Consider the following 24,884-nt stretch of genomic DNA (forward strand, 5'->3'; position numbering starts at 1 on the left):
GCTGTTGTGTGGGCTTAACAGTAAACTTTGGGGTTTTTTTATTTTTCATTTTTTTTTCTTCTACAATCTTGCATTGTTCTGAGACCTGTACAACTCTGTTTTGGGATAATATAAATATAGTAGTAACAGTTTAGTAGCTTATTTCACAACTTTATAAATGCTTGTATGTGGTATTTGAGCTCCAAATCACATTATAGTATTTGTCTGAATATTGCTTTTATAATGATACCTATTTTCATTCAGGTAAACTGGATAAAATTATTTTGATTGAAAAGTATGAAAACAATTACACTTGAGACAATTGCTTGTTATTTCTACTGTTTAAGTTGGAAAGCCATTGCTAGAATATGTACAACATTACTGCGTTATACTTTGGTTTTGTTTGGGTTTTTTGCTGCCTCAGGAACTGATACAGAATGCAGAAGATGCTGGTGCCACAGAGGTTAGGTTTTTATATGATGAAACTCAGTATGGAACAGAAACTCTATGGTCAAAGGACATGGCACAATATCAGGGTAAATACAATTTTTCTTAATTTTGGCCATTACTCTTCAATATGCATGTGGTTCTGTTTTTCTCCTTGCTGTATGGAGATGACCACCTTACTAGGTGCATATTTTGTCTATGTTCTAATGTTGATAATTCTTTTCCAAAGCCAATGTTTGCTATTGAAGGCCTCACACTATCTTCTTGCAGGTTGTCAGTAGCAGCTTTCCAACTGCTTCCAGTTAATGCTGTTTGAGAAAGCCTTCATGTTCTGCTTTATTCTAAGTTACTTCTCCCAGGGTGACTGTGTGTCCTCTGGCTTATTTCCCTGGGTTGACTCAGTATCCCAAAATACGAGAGAGGATTTTTAGTAGAGCAAGTAAACAAGATTTAATAAGACCTAGGGTAATAGAATGCTTGGGGTACTAGGCAGTAGTTTTCATATTTTCTACATATTAACCTCTACCTTTTGAGAGCTATCTCCAGTTCTTAAATGTAAAGATGACCCTTTACATTCCAGCATTCTCCAGGCAGTTCTGTTTTTCTTCCCCATCTCTTACTCTCACCCTTATATCAACTTTGCTCCATGCTGCCTGTATACTGCAAATGTAGTTATTTGTAACTTTAAGGTTTTTATATCGTCTAATACGGCCTTGTGTGATAGAGGTCACTTATGTATTTATCAAACAAATTAGTTTGCATAATCATCCCAAAAGGCATTCAGCCATGATTTGAAGATTTCAGTGATGGATCATCCACTACTTCTTGTTCCTAGCTTTTTTTCAGTTGTTAATCAGCCTCATTATGTCTTCTAATTTGAATTTGTCTGTCTTACTTTCTAGACACAGGTTATTGTTATATCTTGCCGTGTATTCCCTTCTGGTGGAGGTATTAATAGACTGTGATTAGTACATCTTTCAAACATCTTTTTGATAGACTGAACAGATTGAGTTTAAGCCTTGCGCCACAGGACACTTCTTTCAGAAGTTTTGTTGTTTTCTGCTTTCTGTTCAGTTTTTCAGACTCATTCTTTTAAAATGTGGACACCAGAACTAGATACCACATCAGAATATAAATCTCTTAAGTACCATATACAGAGGTAAATCCATCTCCTTGCTTCTGCTTTTGCTGCTACTCTATACCTCCCTTTCATCACCAAGCATAATTTGATGTCAGCTTGAGTCATAGCTTCCCCATTAAAGTTGCATATGCATACTTTAAAGAAATACTTTCTGAGTTCTGTAAGTTTATTTCCTAGAAATTTTTAACAGTAAATAGTTTTCTTCTGTCATCTTTTTAACACTTGCCTATTTATTGTAGGGCCAGCATTTTATGCATACAATGATGCAATTTTCACCCCTGAGGACTGGCATGGTATACAGGAAATAGCAAGAAGCAGGAAGAAAGATGATCCCCTGAAAGTTGGAAGATTTGGAATTGGCTTTAATTCAGTTTATCATATAACAGGTACTCTCTGTAGATATTTTAAAATGAAAGTGTTGAAGTTTTGTTTGATGAATATCTAAAATAATTAAACATTTCATATTTTCTTTATAGTGCATTTTTACATTGGATCCCTGGCTAAGTTTCCTTAAGAAGCGTTCATGTTTTTCTAAAACCCCATAAAGTATCATTTGGATTTTGAAGGTTTTTGGAGGAGATTTGTTTCTTCTATTAACATCATTATGTACTTAGTCCCTTATATTGAAATGAACATTCCTTTACACTGTTATTTCAGTTATGCACTGCTGTTCATATTCTAGAGGCCCATAATATAGGGTAGATATGTAAGTAGAAGAGTGAAGGTTTAGCCTATACTGAAACTTTTATGCAGGTTCTTTGCATAATAAGCAGTGATTTTTATTTCATGCTAGAAAGGATATTCCCCAACAGAGGTATATGCACATTTACATTTCAGAGAGATAGTACATACTCTTTCACAAGCTGGTAATACTCAGTCTTGAAACCTATTATTCTGGCAGAATGTTTTACTGCTGTACAGAAGAAGCATATCGCGTAAATAGTGCTTACAGTCTACATAGTTATAATAGTACACGGTAAGAGGCAAATTTTTGCTGAAATAACATTTTTAAGTTGTGAAGTGAGTTTGTAAAGACAGAGGGTGTTTTTCCACAAATTTTACCTAGTAGAGCATGAATAAAAGCTTAGGTAATACATTCAGTGGTTTGATAATTCTGGGAATGTATGCTTTTAAATGTACAAGATTACTGTTTGCAAGCCTTCAAGATCTGCAGAGTATGAATGTAATAGAATAAATCTTTAGTAAATTAATTTTTTTTTCCTGAAAATATTGGAAAGATAAAAGCATATAGTTGAAAAAAAATACACTTGCTCACTGTTTGCTAGAATTCAAATAGTTGAATGACTATTTATATATTTAATTGCAGAATAGGGGTGTGCTTGTTTCTTCCTGTCAGTAAGCACTGAATTATATGTTATCAGAATCAGAATCATGTAGGTTGGAAAAGACCTTTCAGATCATTGAGTCCAACTGTAAACCTAGCACTGGCAAGTCCACCATTAAACCATGTCCCTAAGCACCACATCTACATGTCTTTTAAATACCTTTAGGGATGGTGACTCAGCCACTTCCCTGGGCATTATACTCGGTTCATTGCAGTTTTATAATGTTTGTTTTTCTTGCCCTTTTAAAATTTGTTCCTTAAGGCTGTATTTGAAAAATATGTTGGTTTAGTATTATTAATAGTTGTTGTTTTTTATGTATACAGATGTCCCTAGTATTTTCAGTGGTGACCAGATTGGAATGCTTGATCCCCATCAAACCCTTTTTGGACCTCATGAATCAGGCCAGTGTTGGAATCTAAAAGAAGATAGCAAGGAAATCAATGAACTTACAGACCAGTTTGCACCATTCATTGGTGTATTTGGCAGCACTAAGGAAACCTTTAAGAATGGAAACTTTCCTGGTACCTTTTTTCGTTTCCCACTTCGTCTGCAGCCTTCCCAACTGAGCAGCAATGTTTATGACAAACCGAAGGTTTTAGAGCTGTTTGAATCCTTCAGAGCAGATGCAGACACAGTATTGCTCTTTTTGAAGAGTGTTCAGGATGTTTCATTGCATGTTAGGGAAGCTAATGGAACTGAGAGGCTGATTTTCAGAGTAACTGCTAGTGAGAACAAGGCATTGAAGCATGAAAGACCCAATTCTATCAAAATCTTAGGAGCTGCAATAAATCAGTATTGTAAGGGAGTCCCAAGCAATAGCATAACATGTGTGACATACCATGTAAATATAGTTGTAGAAGATGAGAGTGTTAAGGACGCACAGAAAACATCTTGGTTAGTATGTAATTGTGTAGGTGGTCGAGGAATGTGTACTGAACTGGATTGTTTAGCTGATGACTTGAAATTTGTTCCTACTATTGGAATAGCCATGTCTTTATCAACTAATGGGGAGGAAAAAGGAGCTGTAGCAGACTTTTCAGGAAGAGCATTTTGTTTTCTGCCTTTGCCTCCAGGTGAAGAAAGCAAAACTGGGCTCCCAGTTCATGTTAGTGGTTTCTTTGGTCTCACAGACAATAGGAGGAGTATCAAATGGCGAGAGCTGGATCAATGGAGAGATCCAGCAGCTTTGTGGAATGATCTTCTGGTGCTAAATATAGTGCCAAAGGCATATACCACCCTTATTTTGGAAGCTATCAAACGAATGGAGACTGAGAAGAATTCGGATTTTCCATTGTCAGCTGAAAGAATTTATAGGTTATGGCCTGATGAGAACAAAATCAGGGTACCCTGGAAACCAATTGTAGTACCTCTCTTTAAAGAGCTGCTCCAGCATACAGTTATTTACTCAGTGAGTAATCAGTGGATAAAGGTGGAACAGGTGCACTTTTCTGAAATGGATGAGAGTTTGGAGTACACACAGTCTGTTCTCAACTACCTCCAGAATTCAGGGAAGCAGATTGCCAAGGTACCAGCAAATATTGCTAGTGCAGTGCATCTTACTATTTCTACTGCTAAAGCTGTGAAAAAAGTGACTCCTGCTGTAGTACGGCAAGTACTAAGGAAATCTGGACACAGTGGACCTGCTGAAGAAAAGCTTCATCTTTTAGAATTTGTGCTTTCTGATGGAGTCTACAGTGACCTGATTGGATTGGAGCTTTTGCCATTACAGAATGGAAATTTTATTCCTTTTTCCTCATCTGTGTCAGAACAGGATGTAGTTTACATAACCTCAGAAGAATATCCCAGGTATACTTAATATTTTAAATACGTTTTTTTTGTTTGTTTGTTTGTTTTAGTTTAAATGTTAAAACAGAGCTTCAGACTGTTATTTGGTTATCTGCAAACAACATGATATGCAGCAGCCTGTGATGTAAAGAAATAATGCATAGATAGAGCTCAGTTTTCTGTATATATGTACATGTTTGTGTGCATATGTCTCATTTGAAAAGTTTGACAGCTACTTGCCATTATAACTTTATAAAGAATCGTGTGATCTAGGCTTTAAGGGAATACCTCAGGATACATTTCAAGTTAGCTTTCTTCTGAAAATTATAAATAGGAGGTTAGAAATATGCATACTAGGAAGTACATTAAATTACCTAATGTTAAGAGCTTTTATTAAACTTAAAGCTTGAGATTACTTCAGGGTTTTTTTTTGTTGTTTTTGGTTTGGTGTTGGTGGTTTTTTTTTTTTAACACAACACTTTCAGTGGAGGGCTTAGTACTAAACACTTGCTGGTTTCAGGAATAAAACAGATACTACTGTGGAAAAGGTGGGCTTGTCTTTTACATCTGCTCTCACTTTGTTCTTTCCAGTCCCTCTCCAATTTTTTTTTTTTTCTTGCTCATTTCTCAGCTGTGTCAGTGTTCCAATTTGGGTCACATCTAATCAGCCAAAAAACCTTGCACTGACACTGGGGAGGGGAGAGCAAAGAGCAGGATAGTTGGAATAAGTGACCTTGGGGTCAGTGGGGAGAAAACATGACTACTGCTTTTTATGCCTGTACTGGATTATGCATGTATAAAAGATATGTTAAATCTGGACCCTTCTCCAAGTATTCTCTTAAGATGTACTGCTTGAAGTCACTCAAACACGCCAGATGTCTTACCTCTAGCTGTTAGTTCTTACAAAGTGTTACCCATACATATGTTCACAACCACCCCTCCTTCTCCTTTCCTTCAGAGTTCCACTAATTTTCAGATCCTCAACTTGAGAGAATATGGCACTTGGCATGTGCTTTGCTGCTTTTACTGCCCTATGGACTGTTTATAAGGGAAGTAGAGGTGGGTTGGAGTGTGCCAATATAGATATTATTAAGGTAAAAAGTCCTCCAAGTAAGGTCCTTATGTAAAATGTGGTTTGAATATATGTATAGACAGCACATCTTCAAGAAGGTTTGAATATATGTGTAGACAACACATCTTCAAGAAAAGCAGTTGGATGCAGGTAACTGGTCTTCCCATGTTGCTTGAGAGGAGTTTGCTTTTTTCAAGTCTGCTGCTGTTCTTTTTTTGTTAGATTCTAAACCCATAATCTTTCTTGGTCTAGGCAATTCAGGTTATTTATCAGTGGATTAACACTACTCAGAGCCTGTGATTCTAGTGTCTTCTTAAAAAAATTATAATAAAAAAAATTTCTCTAGCATCTGTTGTGAGATGATTTATCATTTGCTATTCTTTCACTTTGTTTCACCTTCCAGAAGTTAAGCCAGTATACTAATACAGAAAACATTCCCATGATAAGACTAACAAATTACAGCCCTGCTTCAGGCTAGTCATAAGATATTTTTTTGAAACTTAATGATACCACTATGTCTTACTCAGTTCATGTTCTGATGGTAATGGACTTAGTTTGGTTAGTCTTGCAAAACTGATAGAAAAGTATGTTATACCAGGCATAAATCTACTTGATAGCTATGATAATACACAAGTTTGAAATAGTAATGCTTTATTTGCCTCTATTCTTGCCTACAGTAAATATTTTTAATTCTAATCTTATAAATATGATAAATGACTTATGCTAGATGTTTTAAAACACTTTCAACTTAAGTTTGGCTTGTCATGTATTCAAATTTGGAGCCTGCTTAAAAAGCTGAAGTAAGCTCTTATGAATTTCTTTCTGTTAACACCTGTGGAAGAACAAGATTCTGTGTTGGTTTATGTATAATTAACATACCTGCTGACAGAATTAAACTGGATAGTTATTTTTGATTTCAGGAAGACCAAAGCTCTACAAAACTAAATAGTTTTAAGTGCTAACACGAAGGGAAGGAAAGGGCAGGATGAGACTGACTCTTGGCTACAATAATCTTAACCACTGTCTGCAGATATCTTGAAATCCACAGATCTGTGTGAAGTTCTAGAATTACATGTTGTGTGTTTTCTATGCTTTCAAATAAAATCTTTAAGAGACATAGAATAGTAGGTGCTAGTTAACCTTTCTTTTTTTTTGTGTTAGAATACAAATAGGTGAAAATAATTTTCTAATCCCAGTTTTCCTATCAAAAAAACTTGCTTAGACCTGCTTTGAAAGGAAGAATAGTTGGAAAAATTAGTTTCTTACTACTCTCTGCTTCTAAATGTATAATTTTCTCATATATAAGAAAATGCCCACTGAAAGCCCTATTCTGCCTATGTAAGCAATTGCTTTGTATGTGACTGTTTTACCATGATGATTACCATGCTGGTAATGTCTGTGGAGCAACATAAATTAGATGCTTTGCTAAAATGTGTTTTGGTTGTTTTTGTTGTTGTTTTTTGTTTGTTTGTTTTTGTTGTTTTTTTTTAATGGTGTGCTAGATCTCTCTTTCCTGGCCTGGAAGGAAGGTTACTTTCTGATGACCTGAAGCCTGAGGTTCTAGCTGCTTTGAAAGAAGCTGCCAAAAGCCGAGGTAATATGTCTTTTGTATTCTCATCTAGTGAAACAGATTTCTAATGGTTGAACAGAGTAGTTCTAAACCAAAGTTTAAAGTAATGTCTCTTTTGAAATTGGGTTCATGTAAATAAGTTGGTCATCCCCCAAAATATTTAAGATATGATAGACTATATTGTTTAAATTGGAAATGACACAAATGAAAATTATAAATGAACAAAAGGGCAAAGACAAGGGTAGAAGGATGAAAATTTACAATACAGAATAGATATTCGCATAGTAAAACACTTATTCAAGGTTCAGTAATTTTGTTCAAATAGTATTCTTCTACTTAAGACAAGTCTGAATTCTAGTTTGCATTTGTAGTATTTGCATATGCAATAGCTATGTCACGGTATTGGTATTATGGGTTATCTCTTATCTCACAATCGCAAGTGATCATATCAGTGTATTTTTTTTAAAACGAGGTGAAACCAGCCTAAGCATCTAGCCTCAAGCATACTGTAGATCGTATAATTTCATCAAGTGTTTCCTGAGTCTTAATTTGTAGCTTATGGTTGTATCAATGTGGACCTGCTGAAATACTTCGCAGTATACTGCGAATACTTCTTTTGATCAAGATTCGAAGAAGTTTGCTGCATCTGTAGATAAGATGCTTCTATGTTTAACTGCCTTCACAATTAATTTTTTTTGCCTCTTTTCTACTCAGAGTTTGTCTATATTTACCTTTCCACCCTTGCGTTTCATTATGCATTTGATTGGTAAATTTGAAGTCTGAATTTCATAAGTCTTTTCATGTAAACACAATGTGCAAATAAGTCACTCTTCAGCTTCTTTTTAAATAGTATGAGTATATCGTGAGCTGTTCTTCAATGTTTAGAAAATGTGCTTTTCAGAAAAAGATTCTTTTTTTAAATTGCTCAATTCATCAGAATTATTTTTTAGACTGAAGACATTAGAACTAGACATAGAATACTATAAATCACTGTCTTGATTTGCTTTTTGTGATACCCTTTATCATGGTCTTCATTCATTCAGTCGTACTCTTTCTTTCTTCAGACTGTGTTCTGACCTTTTTTCCCCTTCAATCCTTTATATGTTCTCTGTTTATTTTTCCTGTTCATTCGGAAACCTACTCGTTTCTCCAGGGTTTGATCATTGCTTCATTATCCAAAATAATAGAAAAATAAGGTAATTCTGAGGGAAGATGATAAACTTTTAAAGTATGGCAAAGCATCTGTGAAAAGATTGAAAGAATTGGGAGTGACTTACTACACAGAGTAAACAGTGTAAATATTTGAAATAATATAAATTGTGTAGAAGATATGAAATCAGTGCTAGGACTTTCATTGAATATGAAGAATAGCAAGCCTGAAGCTGAAACTACTATAAAGAAAAACTTTGTTCTAAAAAGCAGAATTGTCAAAGCCTTATGGGCATATTATATGATGGGTGTTGTGTCTATTGTTGCAGTAGAATATGCTTATTTTAATACTTTTTTTTTACTGTTAATTTCCTCCAGTACTGTTTTTAATTTATTTTCTTTTAATACAGACTAAAAACTGTTGAAAGTAGTGACTACTTTCACTGTTTGGATACACAATTTAATATACTTAATCTGGGATAGAACCATAAAGAACTAGTGTTTCCTCTAGTAGTAATTGCTGGGAGTTAAAAAAGACAGAAATATATATGGATCAGGATAGCCACAGTGAGATTAGATGGATGGAAGATTGTATGGAAGACAGGAATGTTAGCTTTGAAAAATGCCAGTTCCCATGATGATACTTTAAATTGACTTTTGAGATGTATTGTCCTAGACAATGTCCTTCAAGTCAAAGTCACAAAGCAGTCCAAAACAATGCTTAAATTAAAAACCAGAGCAAAACAACCAAAACAAAATATAGGTCTGACAGACTATATGCTTGAATACATCTTAAACGGAAAAAGCAGAGGTGACTAAAATGAAAAAACCCTATATATTCCTAAAGCAATCACTTTCTGAGTTCTTCTAGGTCATTCATTCACTTCCGGGCTTGGTCTCTGAGTTGCAACAAAGTCTATCTAGTCTTTTTTGATCCTGGGAAGATTTTTGATCACATTTAAGGTCCTGCTTCTGTCTCTCTTCCTCTGGCAGTTTCTTTGAATGACATTTTTCTAGGGACTTGTTCTTGGTTGGTAGTATGCCTCTCATTGATTAGAAGAACGTAATTTTGTAAATGAAGATGGCAAGTATAATTCTTCTACATCTTCTAGAAATGCTTAAGGACTTTTAGATAATCCTTTGCAAGATTGTAGTTGCCTACTTTTCATTCTACCTCCTCCTAAATTATTCTTCATTCTAAGATTTTGCATTATTGTAAAGTACAACTGCACTACCATAAAAGTTGTATGTTGTTATAAATAGTATGTATTAGAGAGGGTTTTGGCAGGTATTGAAACCTTAGCTGTCAAGAATTTTACTTACATAGCTGTAGAAATTAATAGAATCATAGAATGGTTTGCATTGGAAGGGACCTCAAAGATCATCTAGTTCCAACTCCACCCCGCCATGGGCAGGGACACCTTCCACCAGACCAGGTTGCTCAAAGCCCCATCCAACCTGGACTTGAACACTTCCAGGGATGGGACAACTTCTCTGGGCAACCTCTTCTAGTGCCTCACCACCCTCATAGTGAAGAATTGCTTCCTAATATCTCATCTAAATCTACCCTCTTTCAGTTTAAAACTGTTACCCCTTGTCATTATATCAGAGAGATTCCTGATAGAGTTGCAGAAATAGAAACTTTCTTGTATTATTTCTTTGAGAAAATGGGATGCAATCTTTTTTGTTGTGTTGTACAAAGACAACCAGATCTTATTTTTTTCTCTCCTAAAATGTGTACTGTATTTTTCTAGTTAATAACTGTTTCTGTATTTAGTGTGTTAATGTGTAACTCATGGGATGTTTTCTAAAAATGGATTTGATTATATTCTAGCCCAACAGCTTCTCTGGGGATTTTCAGGTATGGTTATTAATTGAAGATGTACTGGTTTGGATTGAAGCTTGATATTTGTGTGAATTTGATGATTAGCTATTCTTATTACCCCAGCTTTCTTATAAACAAAACTTGCCAAATAGAGCTGCCAAAAGGTAGCTACCAAAGATAATTATGAAAAGAGTTCTAAATACACTTGAGGGGAAAGTGCATATTGATGAAGAAAACCTTGTAGTTACATTACATGGAAATGATCAATATTTAAATTGGTTTATTTATATATTTTTAAATAAATTCCCATGCAGGAAGATGTCCAGTATTTTAAGATCATATGTATAGATTTTTAAAACAGTATTTCTAAAGTTCTGTGTGCAAATAATGGGATTTAAGCTTAGCTTTTAAGTAGATTCTTATGTTGCTGGTCCACTGCTGCAAGTATTTCTCACTTTCATAAGGCTACTGTGTTTACCTGTGTTTTCTGTTCAATAGAAATAACAGAATGCATAGCTCTGTAGGCATGAAGTGAAAGTAAAAAAATTTTTTTCTGAAGGATGTCTTGCTACTGGTTTCCAGCAGAGCAGGGACAGTAGGTAATATCTTTAATTGGATGGTTGCTTTTAAGGAAATGGCAGTGCTATCTAGATGCAAGAAAGATCTGAAGTTCAAATAGATGTCTTGCTTCCATTTCTGTCATTGTTTTTGATGTCGTTGGGAGGTAGTGGTATTTTTATATTCTGTACTATTTTCTTAACCCCAGACATTCTGTAGTTTTTAAGTATAAACTGTCTTAATGATAATTGAGACATGAGTGTTAACATGTTTCTTTTAGTGAGGGCTTTGATAATAAGAATAAAAGCATTTACATCTAAACTTAGTTTCAGCACTCCTTGCACAACTGAATTTTGTTGCTTGTCAGTTTTAGTGTAAGATCATCTGCACCTGAGCTGCTCTCTGTTATATCTAATAAATAATCTTTCAAATCTATTTGAATCTTTGCAATTATAGACAAACAAATAATGGATTAGATTCTTATTTACCGCTAGGCAAAGAAGTAGTGTAAAGAATCAGCCAAACAAAAAAATACGTTTGAAGTTTCTACTTTGATTGTAAAACTGTAGTTGCTATGTATGCCTGAGAACTCTTGTGTCAAACTAACAAATGCAATAACATATAGATAATTTTCAATTTGTTTTTATTTTTTACACTAATATGGAATGTATTTGCTTTTCATTAACTCCTAAAAGCAAGGGGAGCTGGTATCTGCAGTTCTATTTAACAAACAGTTTTTTCCACAAAAAGAAAAGGCAGGGTACAAGTTAGATTCATCCCCCCACTCCTTTTTCTTTCTTCCCCCCACAACAACCAAAAGCACTTTGTTATGTAACTTTGCTCTGTCATTTTCATGGCTTTGCCCTTTTGCTATAATTTCAGGAAGGCCATGCACTCAGCTGCAGCTTCTGAACCCAGAAAGATTTGCCCGGCTCATTAAAGAAGTTATGAATAGCGTGTGGCCTGGCAGAGACATGGTGGTACAGTGGTATCCAGGTTTGGAAGACAAAAATCACCCATCAGTTTCCTGGCTTAAGATGGTCTGGAAGAACCTATATATACATTTTTCTGATGACTTGAGTGTGTTTGATGACATGCCGCTTATCCCCAAGACACTGCTGGAGGAAAACCAAACATCAGTGGAACTGATTAGATTTAGGAATCCATCACCTATCATTCTGGAAGACGAATCTGAGACTCAGCTCCCGGAATATTTAGCTGATATTATTCAGAAAGTTGGTGGAGTTGTACTTAAGAAGCTGGATACTTCTATCCAACATCCACTTATAAAAAAATATGTGCATCCACCATTGCCAAGTGCTGTTTTACAAATAATGGAAAAAATGTCCTTACAGAAACTATGCAATCAGGTTGCATCATTCCCATCAACACATAAAGATGCTCTTAGGGCATTCTTAGCTAGTTTAACTGATGCAAATGAAAAAGAGAGAAGAATTATTCAGGAATTGCTAATATTTAAAAAAATCGAAAAATCATCTGATGAAAGTGCCCCTGTTTTTACTGGGCTAAAAGGCAGTAAGGTATTACACCACACTGCCAAAATTCCTCCTGGTCTAAGATTTTCTGTTCCAATAATTGACAGCAGTGATGAAGCTACTATTCGTTTAGCTAACCTGCTGAAAATAGAACAGCTAAAGAGCACAGATTGCTTGAAGTTTGTTATAGAAGACATAAGAAGTGATTTTTATTCATACGATGAAACAACACAGATAATGCAATGGGTTCTTGAAAATCTGACTTTTCTGAAAAATGAGAATACAGATGTGATAGATTGGCTGACATCACTAAAGTTTATTAAGGTTTCACAGGAAAAGATACTGTCAGCAAATGAACTCTTTGATCCTGAGGTAGAACTTCTGCAAAATTTGTTTTATGCTGAGGAGGAAATTTGCTTTCCCCCTGTTATTTTTACATCTTCAGATATTCTTCATTCTCTGAGACAAATAGGCTTAAAAAATGAGGCCAATCTTGAGGAAAGTGATATTATGAGAGTGGCAAATAAAATTGAAAGTTTGCATGCTGACTCTAGCACCAATCATGATTTACTGTTAAGAAAAGCTAGAACTCTTTTGATGATTTTGAACAAAAACCATACACTGCTTCACTCATCTGAAACAAAAGCTGCGCTGAAAAAAATAAAATGGATTCCCGCATGTAAGGAAAGACCTCCAAATTATCCAGGATCCTTAGTTTGGAAAGGAGATCATTGTAATCTGTGTTCGCCACCAGAAATGTGTGATATATCTCACGCAATTTTAGTTGGTTCCTCAGTTCCTCTTGTGGAAAATGTGCTGTTGGATATAGAAAAAGCACTTGGCATCCCAACCAAGCCCAGCATAAAAGCAGTCTTAAAACATTTCAAAGTGGTGGTTGATTGGCACAGTTCTAAAACCTTCAGTGATGAGGACTATTATCAATTTCAGCATATCTTGCTTGAGATTTATGGATTTATGCATGATCATCTAGAAGAAGGCAAAGAAGCTTTTAAAGCCCTGAAGTTTCCCTGGGTTTGGACAGGTAAAACATTTTGTTCCCTCACACAAGCAGTAATAAAGTCAGTACCTGATCTTGATCTTCAGCCTTATCTACATTATGTGCCAAAAACAATGGCGAAGTTTCACCAGTTGTTTAAATGTTGTGGTTCAATTGAGCAGTTAACACCAGACCACGTTTCTATGGTCATTCAGAAAATATATCTAAAAAGTGAGCAGTCTCTCTCGGAACAAGAGAGTAAACAAAATCTTCACATTATGTTGAGCATCATAAGATGGCTGTACAGCAATCAGATTCCTGCAAGTCTGCATACGCCCATGCCACTATACAGTGGCAAACTTCCTTATAAACTTGCAATGAGGCCAATTCATGAGTGCTGTTATTGTGATATCAAAGTTGATGACTTAAACGATTTGCTTGAAGATTCTGTTGAACCAATAATTTTGGTGCATGAAGACATACCAATGAAAACTGCTGAGTGGTTAAATGTCCCATGCCTTAGCACAAGATTGATTAATCCGGAAAATATGGGATTTGAGCAATCTGGGCAAAGAGAGCCTCTGACTGTAAGAATTAAAAACATTTTGGAAGAATACCCTTCCATTTCAGATATCTTTAAAGAGCTTCTTCAAAATGCTGATGATGCTAATGCAACAGAATGTAATTTCCTGATTGACATGAGAAGAAATATGGATATAAGAGAGAATCTCCTGGATCCAGGAATGGCAGCATGTCATGGTCCAGCTTTGTGGTCATTCAATAATTCTGAATTTTCTGACTCTGACTTCCTAAATATAACTCGATTAGGAGAGTCTTTAAAAAGGAGTGAAGTTGACAAAGTAGGAAAGTTTGGACTGGGATTCAATTCTGTTTATCATATCACTGATGTTCCTATTATTTTGAGCCGTGAATTCATGATTATGTTTGATCCAAATGTTAACCATATCAGTAAGCATATTAGAGATAAATCTAACCCTGGGATCAAAATCAACTGGAGTAAACAACAGAAGAGGCTACGAAAATTTCCTAATCAATTTAAGCCATTTATAGGAGTTTTTGGTTGCCAGCTACCACTGACTGTAGAATCTCCTTACAGCTTCAAAGGAACGCTTTTCAGGCTGTCCTTTAGAACTCAGCAGGAAGCTAAAGTGAGTGAAGTCAGCAGTGCCTGTTACAATACAGCAGATATTTACTCTCTTGTGGATGAATTTAGCATTTGTGGTCATAGACTGATAATATTTGCTCAGAGTGTAAATTCAATGGTTTTGAAATACTTGAAAATTGAGGCAGATGATCCTGGGGTGGCACAAGATGTTGTCACTATCAAAAAAAAATTGTGTTCTTCCAAAGCCTTGACTGCACCAAATGTAAGTGTTTTAAAGGAAGCGGCTAAACTCATGAAGGTCTGCAGCAGTAGTAATAAAAAGCTTCCCACTGAAACACCAAAGTCCTCCTGTATCTTACAGATAGTAGTAGAAGAATTTCACCATGTATTTAGAAGGATTGCTGATTTACAGTCTCCACTTTTCAGAGGTACAGAGGATGATCCAGCTTCTTTCTTTGAAATGGCTAAATCAGGACAGATAAAAAGATCAGCTGATGAATTGCCACAGAAAACAGTAGATTCAACAACATGGCTTATATGTTCTTGCATGGACATTGGAGATGCTTTAAAATTTTCATTACATGAAAGTGGACGAAGACTAGGTCTTGTTCCCTGTGGTGGAGTAGGAGTGTTGCTGTCTGAAACCCAGGATCAAAAGTGGATTGTGAAACCTAATTGCAACACCATAGGTGAAGTATTCTGCTATTTACCTCTACGAATAAAAACAGGCTTACCTCTTCATATAAATGGCTGCTTTGCAGTTACTTCAAATCGGAAAGAGATCTGGAAAACAGACACGAAAGGAAGATGGAATACAGTATTCATGAGGCATGTTATTGTAAAAGCCTACATAGAAGCACTTTGTGTTCTACGTGACATGGCAATCAACGGCGAGCTAGTTGACTACAGTTACTGTGCAGTGTGGCCAGATCCTGATTCGGTTCACGATGATTTTTCTGTTATTTGTCAAGGATTTTATGAAGATATAGCTCATATGAAAAGCAAAGAAGGGATCAAAGTGTTTTCTGATGGTTTCTCTTGGGTTTCCATGAAGAATGTAAGGTTTTTAGATGACTCTATACTAAAGCGACCAGATGTTGGACCATCGGCCTTTAAGATCTTTCTGAAGTACCTTAAAAAAACTGGTTCCAAAAATCTGTGTGCTGTAGATCTCCCGTCCTGGGTAAAGACAGGATTTGAAGAAGCAGGATGCAAATACATATTGTTGGAGAACACTTTCTCTGAGAAACAGTTCTTTTCTGAGGTATTTTTCCCTAATGTTCAGGAGATAGATGCAGAGCTGCGTGATCCTTTGATGCGTTATGTTCTCAATGAAAAAGTTGAGGAGTTCTCGGGAATTCTTCGTGTTACTCCGTGTATTCCCTGTTCATTGGATGAACATCCATTAGTTACACCATCAAGACTGATCCATCCTGAAGGAAGAGTTGCAAAGTTATATGATGCTGAAGATGGACGATTTCCTTATGGCACTGCTCAGGATTATCTTAACCCAGTTATTTTGGTTAAGCTTGTTCAGTTGGGAATGGCTAAAGATGATATTTTATGGGAGGATCTGATAGAACGTGCAGAGTCAGTAGCTGAAATTAACAAGATTGATCATGCTGCAGCTTGTCTCAGAAGCAGTATTATATTGAGTCTTATTGATGAAAAACTAAAATCTAGGGACCCTAGAGCTAAAGAATTTGCTGCAAAATGTCAAACCATCCCTTTCCTTCCTTTCCTTAGCAAGCCAGCAGGCTTCTCACTGCACTGGAAAGGCAGTGATTTTCAGCCTGAAGCGATGTTTCCAGCAACCGATCTTTTTACTGCTGATCATCAAGATATAGTTTGCCTAATACAACCAATTCTTAATGAAAATTCCCACTCCTTTAAAGGTTGTGGTGCTTTGTCATTAGCTGTCAAAGAATTTTTGGGTTTACTGAAGAAACCAGCTGTTAATTTGGTCATAAATCAATTAGAAGAAGTTGCAAAGTCATTTGATGGAATCACATTATATCAGGAAAATATCACTAATGCTTGTTACAAATACCTCCACGAAGCAATGTTACAGAATGAATCGACAAAAGCTATGATAATTGAACAACTGACAAACTGTAGTTTTATTCTGGTTGAGAATGTGTATGTTGATCCAACAAAAGTGTCTTTTCATTTGAATTTTGAAGCAGCACCCTATCTCTATCAGTTGCCTAATAAATATAAAAATAGTTTCCGTGAGCTATTTGAAAGTGTGGGTGTAAGACAGGCTTTTACAGTTGAAGATTTTGCTGTGGTTCTGGAATTAATAAATCAGGAAAGAGGGACCAAACAACTAACAGAAGACAACTTTCAGCTTTGTAGGAGAGTAATTAGTGAAGGAATATGGAGCCTCATTAGAGAGAAGAAGCAGGAATTTTGTGAGAAAAAGTATGGTGATATTCTGTTACCTGATACTCGTCTTGCACTTCTGCCTGCAAAATCTTTGTGTTACAATGACTGTCCATGGATTAAAGTTAAAGACACAACTGTAAAATATTGTCATGGTGATATTCCGAGAGAAGTTGCAGTAAAGCTTGGAGCAGTACCAAAACGCCATAAAGCTTTGGAAAGATATGCATCCAATATCTGTTTTACTACCCTTGGAACAGAATTTGGGCAGAAAGAAAAATTGACAAGTAGAATTAAAAGCATTCTTAATGCCTACCCTTCAGAAAAAGAAATGCTGAAAGAGCTCCTTCAGAATGCAGATGATGCAAAAGCTACAGAGATCTGTTTTGTGTTTGATCCTAGACAGCATCCAGCCGACAGAATATTTGATGAGAAATGGGCACCACTTCAAGGACCAGCACTGTGTGTTTACAACAATCAGCCTTTTACAGAAGATGATATTCGAGGAATTCAGAACCTTGGAAAAGGTACAAAAGTAGGAAATCCCTGTAAAACTGGACAATATGGTATAGGTTTCAATTCTGTTTATCATATTACTGATTGTCCTTCTTTCATATCTGGCAATGACATACTTTGTATTTTTGATCCTCATGCTAGATATGCACCAGGTTCAACATCAACAAGTCCTGGTCGCATGTTTAGAGATTTAGATGCAGATTTCAGAACACAGTTCTCAGATGTACTGGACCTCTACTTAGGAAATCACTTTAAACTGGATAATTGCACGATGTTTAGGTTTCCTCTTCGAAATGGAGAAATGGCAAAAGTATCAGAAATTTCCTCAGTTCCTTGCTCAGATAGAATGGTCCAAAATCTTTTAGATAAGCTGCGTACAGACGGAGCAGAACTCTTAATGTTTTTGAACCATATGGAAAAAATTTCTATTTGTGAGATAGAAAAAACAACAGGAGCACTAAATGTGTTGTATTCTGTACAAGGCAAAATCACTGATGGAGACAGACTGAAACGAAAGCAATTCCATGCATCTGTAATTGACAGTGTAACTAAAAAAAAGCAGCTAAGTGAAATACCTGTGCAACAGATTACTTACACAATGGATACTGAAGACTCTGAAGGAAATCTTACAACTTGGTTAATTTGTAACAGGTCAGGCTTTTCTGCCATGGAAAAGGTATCCAAAAGTGTGGTTTCAGCCCACAAGAATGAGGACATTACTCTTTTTCCACGTGGTGGGGTCGCAGCTTGCATTACTCATAATTACAAAAAACCTCACAGAGCATTCTGTTTCTTACCATTATCATTAGAAACTGGATTACCTTTTCATGTGAATGGACACTTTGCTCTGGATTCTGCAAGAAGAAATCTGTGGCGTGATGATAATGGTGTTGGAGTAAGAAGTGACTGGAATAGTAGCCTAATGACAGCGCTGATAGCACCAGCCTATGTTGAACTGCTGATTCAGCTGAAGAAACGGTATTTTCCAGGCACTGATCCTACAGTATCAGTGCTGCAAAACACACCTATTCATGTTGTGAAAGACACTTTAAAAAAATTTTTATCATTTTTTCCAGTTAATAGACTTGATATTCAGCCAGATTGGTATTGTTTAGTGAAAGCAGTTTACAGTTGCATTTATGAAGATTTGAAGCGTCTTTTACCTGTTATGCGAGCTCCAAATATTGATGGTTCTGATTTGCATTCTGCTGTTATCATCACATGGGTTAACATGTCTACTGTGAACAAAGGCAGGCCATTCTTTGACAACTTACTACAAGATGAATTGCAGCATCTCAAAAATACAGAATATAACATCACAACGCGGAAGACAGTGGCTGAAAATGTTTACAGACTCAAGCATTTACTCTTAGAAATTGGATTTAATTTGGTATATAACTGTGATGAAACTGCAAATCTTTACCACTGTTTGGTAGATGCAGATATTCCTGTCACCTATGTGACACCTGCTGATGTCCGATTATTTTTGATGACATTTTCTTTTCCAGACTCTAATTGTCACATTGGAAAGTTACCCTGCCGTCTTCAGCAGACAAATTTGAAACTCTTCCATAGTCTCAAACTTCTGGTTGACTACTGTTTTAAAGATGCAGAAGAAAATGAAATCCAGATTGAGGGCTTGCCACTCCTTATTACTCTTGACAATGTTTTGCAAATTTTTGATTCAAAGCGACCAAAGTTCTTGACAACATACCACGAACTGATTCCATCTCGCAAGGATCTCTTTATGAACACATTGTATTTGAGATACAACAATATTTTACTTAGCAGTGAAGTAGCGAAAGTCTTTGATATCAGAAGTTTTGCTGAATTGTTATCATCTGTGTTGCCTAGAGAATATAAAACTAGAAATTGTATGAAATGGAAGGAAAACTTTGCAAGTGAATCTTGGCTTAAAAATGCCTGGCATTTTATTAGTGAGTCTATAAATATAAAGGAAGAGCAAGAAGATACACAAGCAAAATTCGATGATGTTGTTGAAACTTTGAAGGACTGGACTTTGCTCCCTGGTGTAAGGTTTACTGTCTCAGCTAATCATCTTGTTGTGCCAGAGTGCGATGTTTTGCTGCCCCTCAGCATTATGCATATAGCTGTTTTTCCAAATGCTCAGAGTGATAAAGTCTTTCATGCTTTAATGAAAACAGGCTGTATTCAGCTGGCATTGAACAAAATTTGTTCCAAAGACAGTGCTTTGGTGCCTTTCTTGTCAGGACGTACAGCAAATATAGATAATCCTTCAAGCATTCTGAAAGCCATACAATATATGGTACAGACATCAACTTTTAGGACTGAAAAGTTAGCAGAAAGTGACTTTGAGGCTCTCTTAATGTACTTTAATTGCAATTTATGTCATTTGACATCTCAGGATGACATTAAAATTTTAAAATCTCTTCCATGTTATAAATCCATTAGTGGCCGATACATCAGCATTTCAAAATATGGGACGTGTTATGTCCTCACAAAAAGCATCCCATCAGTAGAAGTAGACAGATGGACACAGTCGACTTCATCAGCTTTTCTTGAAGAGAAGGTTCATTTGAAAGATTTGTATACTGTGCTTGGCTGTGTCTCTGTGGATGATCTTGAAGTGTACTTGAAACATCTTTTGCCAAAAATTGAAAGTCTGTCTTACGATGCAAAATTAGAACACTTGATCTACTTAAAGAATAGGCTAACTAGCATTGAAGAAACTTCAGAAATGAAGGAACAGCTGTTTGAAAAGCTTGAAAGCATTTTGATCATTCATGATGCAAGCAATAGATTAAAACCTGCAAAATATTTTTATGACAGGACTGTAAAAGTCTTTGAAGTTATGCTTCCTGAAAAATTTTTTATACCTCAAGATTTTTTTAAGAAACTAGAGCAGCTTACAAAACCGAAAAATCAAGCTGCATTTCTGCCATCATGGGTAACTTTTCTACGACATATCGGATTGAAGTTCATCATTTCACAGCAACAATTACTACAGTTTGCTAAGGAGATCAGCATGAGAGCAAATACAGAAAACTGGTCTAAAGAAACACTGCAAAATACTGTTGATGTCCTCCTTCATCACATATTTCAAGAGAGAACTGACCTTCTGACAGGAAATTTTCTGAAAGAATTGTCATTAATTCCTTTCCTGTGCCCTGAACGAGCTCCAGCAGAATTTGTTAGATTTCATCCTCAGTATCAAGAAGTTAATGGGACGCTTCCTCTTATACGATTCAATGGGGCACAGGTGAATCCTAAATTCAAACAGACCGATGTGTTGCAGTTGCTGTGGACTTCGTGTCCCATTCTTCCTGAGAAAGCAACACCTTTAAGTATCAAAGAGCAAGAGGGAAGTAGTCTCGGTGCACAAGAACAACTTGAGCAAGTTTTAACTATGCTGAATGTTAATTTGGACCCTCCTCTGGACAAAGTCATCAATAACTGCAGGAACATATGTAATATAACAACTTTGGATGAGGACATGGTGAAAACTAGGGCCAAGGTCCTAAGAAGCATTTATGAATTTCTTAGTACAGAGAAAAGGGAATTCCGCTTTCAGCTTCGAGGAGTTTCTTTTGTAATGGTGGAAGAAGGTTGGAAGCTCCTTAAGCCTGAAGAGGTAGTAATAAACCTTGAGTATGAATCTGATTTTAAACCTTATCTTTACAAACTTCCTTTAGAACTCGGTACTTTCCATCAGTTATTTAAACATTTGGGTACTGAAGATATTATTTCAACAAAGCAGTATGTTGAAGTTCTAGGTCGCATATTCAAGAACTCGGAAGGAAAGCAATTGGATCCTAATGAAATGCGCACGGTTAAAAGAGTAGTTTCTGGCCTGTTCAAAAGTCTTCAGAATGATTCTGTCAAGGTTAGGAATGACCTTGAGAATATGAGGGATTTTGCCCTTTACCTGCCAAGTCAGGATGGTAGGTTGGTAAAGTCTAGTATCTTAGTTTTTGATGATGCACCCCACTACAAAAGCAGAATCCAAGGTAACATTGGTGTGCAAATGCTTGTTGATCTTAGCCAGTGTTACTTAGGCAAGGACCATGGTTTTCACACTAAATTGATAATGTTATTCCCTCAGAAATTGAGGCCTCGCTTACTTAGCAGTATTCTTGAGGAACAGTTGGATGAAGAGTCTCCCAAAATTTGTCAGTTTGGAGCGTTATGTTCTTTGCAGGGAAGGTTACAGTTACTGTTGTCGTCAGAACAATTCATCACAGGACTCATTAGGATTATGAAGCATGAAAATGACAATGCTTTTTTAGCTAATGAAGAAAAAGCAGTAAGACTTTGCAAAGCTTTGCGAGAAGGTTTGAAAGTTTCCTGTTTTGAGAAGTTGCAAACAACATTAAGAGTTAAAGGTTTTGCTCCTATTCCCCACAGCAAAAGTGAAACATTTGCTTTCCTGAAGAGATATGGAAATGCAGTAATATTGCTTTACATACAGCATTCTGACAGCAAAGACATAAATTTCCTGTTGGCATTAGCAATGACCTTAAAATCCGCAACTGACAACCTGATTTCTGATACCTCGTATTTAATTGCTATGCTGGGTTGTAATGATATTTACCGGATCGGTGAGAAGCTTGACAGTTTAGGAGTGAAGTATGACTCTTCTGAGCCATCAAAACTTGAACTACCAACACCTGGCACTCCTATACCAGCTGAAATTCACTATACACTTCTTATGGATCCAATGAATGTATTTTATCCTGGTGAATATGTTGGTTACCTTGTTGATGCTGAAGGTGGTGATATATATGGATCATATCAACCAACTTATACCTATGCAATCATTGTACAAGAAGTAGAAAGAGAAGATGATGAAAGTCCCAGTTTTCTGGGGAAGATTTACCAGATTGATATTGGATATAGTGAATATAAAATAGTGAGCTCTCTTGACTTGTACAAATTTTCAAGACCGGAGGAAAGTTCTCAAAGCAGGGATAGCACACCTTCTACCCCAACCAGTCCTACAGAATTTCCAGCACATGGACCGAGGACAATTCCACCTCTCTTCACTGGTAGAGAGAGCCACAAAACAATGTCCTCAAAACATCACTCTCCAAAAAAGATAAAGTCAAACTCGTTGCCAGAAATACTAAGAGAAGTGACATCAGTGATTGAACAGGCTTGGAAGCTCCCAGAATCTGAAAGAAAAAAGATTATTAGGAGGCTGTATCTTAAATGGCATCCAGATAAAAATGCAGAGAATCTTGATATAGCTAATGAAGTTTTCAAACATTTACAGAATGAGATTAACAGGCTAGAGAAGCAGGCCTTTATGGATCAAAATATGGACAGAGCCTCAAGAAGACCATTTTCATCCTCTGCTTCTCGATTTCAGTCAGATAAATTTTCATTTCAGAGATTTTATACTTCATGGAATCAGGAAGCAACAAGTCACAAATCTGAAAGGCAACAGTATAAAGAAAAGTGTCCATCTTCCACGGCGCCATCTTACTCGCAACGCTTTTTCGTCCCACCTACATTCAGGTCTGTTGGCAATCCTGTAGAGGCACGTCGATGGCTTAGGCAGGCCCGAGCTAACTTTTCAGCTGCAAGAAATGACCTCCATAAAAATGCCAATGAATGGGTATGCTTTAAATGCTACCTTTCTACTAAACTAGCCTTGATTGCAGCCGACTATGCTGTGAAGGGCAAATCGGACAAAGACGTAAAACCAGCAGCCCTTGCACAAAAAATAGAGGAATATAGTCAGCAACTTGAAGGGCTTACAAATGATGTTCAGACATTGGAAGCTTATGGAGTAGATAGCTTAAAAACTAGGTATCCTGACTTACTTCCTTTTCCACAGATTCCCAATGATAGGTTTACTTCAGAAGTTGCTATGAGAGTGATGGAATGTACTGCTTGTATCATAATAAAACTTGAAAACTTTATACAACAGAAAGTGTAAGTGATTTGAAGAGGTTAGGGAAGTGTTTTGTCAAGAGCTTAGGTATTTCATATGATGGGATACAAATGTGGTTGTGCAGATTACTGAACATCCAAGAGGTTACACATTGCCAAGCAGTTTAGAAGCGTAGTGCACAAAGGTGGATGGTACTGAAGTACTTAGAATTGAAATTTATTTAAAGAGGATTTTTTTTTAACTGAGCCTGCTGTATAAGCAAACTGTAAAAACATGAGTATTTTTTAAAATTTGCAAGGAAACTGAGCTGCAAAAATTAGCTGTGTGTACAATATTGTGATTAATTGGCATATTATCGACCTGCACTTTATATAACCAAAGCTTAGCTTTCTGTTAGATGAAGCCTGTAGTTGTAACTCTTTATTAGATTTTATTTCGTTTAATATAATGTTTCAAAACCAATAATGTTAGTTTTCAATGTACTAATCTTAAGACTGGACATAAATGAAATGGGAGATGGGATGGAAATGAAAATAACTTTGGAGATACTGCTCCAAAGCATTTCTGTATTCTTTTGTGTTCTGTGGACATTTGTGTCACTCATAGTAATACTCTTATCAGCTGGATCTGATCATAAATTTGCTGCAGCATCACATTGTGAACATTTAAAGGATTGTTTAGTACCTGTGAACTGGTACAGTTATTTTAATGCTGAATAATGATACTTGATTTAACATGCAACTTCATGTCATGCATTGATTGCATTTACTTTATTATAAAATAATTAAGTATTTAATTTACCTTTTTTCCTAGAGCCTGTCATCTTTGTTCAATGAAAAATGCATGTGGATGATATAAAATTGGTGAACATTATTATATGGTGTTTTATCATTATTTTGTTTGAACACCAAACCTCAGTTTTCAGATGTCTAAATGCTTGAGTTTCTTTTTTTTCCCCTGTGTGTGTGCCTTTGTGTGTGTACATATATATATATATATTTTTCCACAAACAAACATTGATAATAGTACAATACAGTAACCCATTTTTGGTGTAAACTGAGCACTGTTTTTTGTTACATGTTTAAAGGTGCTGCAACGTAATGCTCTTTTTATTTTGTTGTTCACTACAGCCCTAGTAGAGAAGTCTGATTTTTAGTTCACACTCTTGTAATACTTTTGGTAATGTCATGCAATATGTTCAACGTTAGCTCTTTGTAAAAAAATAAAAAAAAAAATAAAAAAATATGGAAGGATAATGCTAAATGGAAAGATTTTTCCTTTGCTGGATTAGCCACATTTAACATAAATGTTAATTTTTTTTCCAGTGACACCCTATTACAATTCTTTACTTGACAGCGCAGTGAAACTGTAATTTAACTTACAGAATACAAAGGAAAATAAACAACAGTGAGCTTGCCGGGCTGATACAGCTGCGATAGTGTTGTAATCCAAAAATAAAAAATCATGATGAAGGCTTCTTCAGTTTTGTGCAAATTATAAAGGGCTTGTTCTCTTCTGAAAAATCTTGCAAATTGTAGTGGGAAGAAATGTGATGTTTGGAAAATGATACTGCTTCTGATTGTGAAGCCCTATTATTATTTCTGCTATTAAATA

The 24,884-nt window shown here is 36.0% G+C and overlaps 1 protein-coding gene across 7 annotated transcripts in view; it reads left to right on the forward strand.

Moving 5' to 3' along the window:
* Window positions 1-24,526, forward strand: part of SACS (sacsin molecular chaperone) — a 62,761-nt gene extending 38,235 nt beyond the window's left edge. For 5 of the 7 annotated variants that reach the window (XM_075050726.1, XM_075050723.1, XM_075050725.1 and 2 more), the window contains 6 exons: window positions 404-515; window positions 1,807-1,953; window positions 3,237-4,719; window positions 7,273-7,364; window positions 10,324-10,350; window positions 11,755-24,526. In XM_075050726.1, coding sequence (XP_074906827.1) covers window positions 404-515; window positions 1,807-1,953; window positions 3,237-4,719; window positions 7,273-7,364; window positions 10,324-10,350; window positions 11,755-23,315 — 13,422 coding nt within the window. In that variant the 3' untranslated portion in view covers window positions 23,316-24,526. The remainder of the gene's footprint in view (window positions 1-403; window positions 516-1,806; window positions 1,954-3,236; window positions 4,720-7,272; window positions 7,365-10,323; window positions 10,351-11,754) is intronic. The other 2 variants (XM_075050727.1, XM_075050729.1) reach the window with 1 other exon arrangement.
* Window positions 24,527-24,884: the final 358 nt, after the last annotated feature.

The sequence above is a fragment of the Buteo buteo genome, chromosome 18 (assembly GCF_964188355.1).
Source record: "Buteo buteo chromosome 18, bButBut1.hap1.1, whole genome shotgun sequence".
Lineage (NCBI taxonomy): Eukaryota > Metazoa > Chordata > Aves > Accipitriformes > Accipitridae > Buteo > Buteo buteo.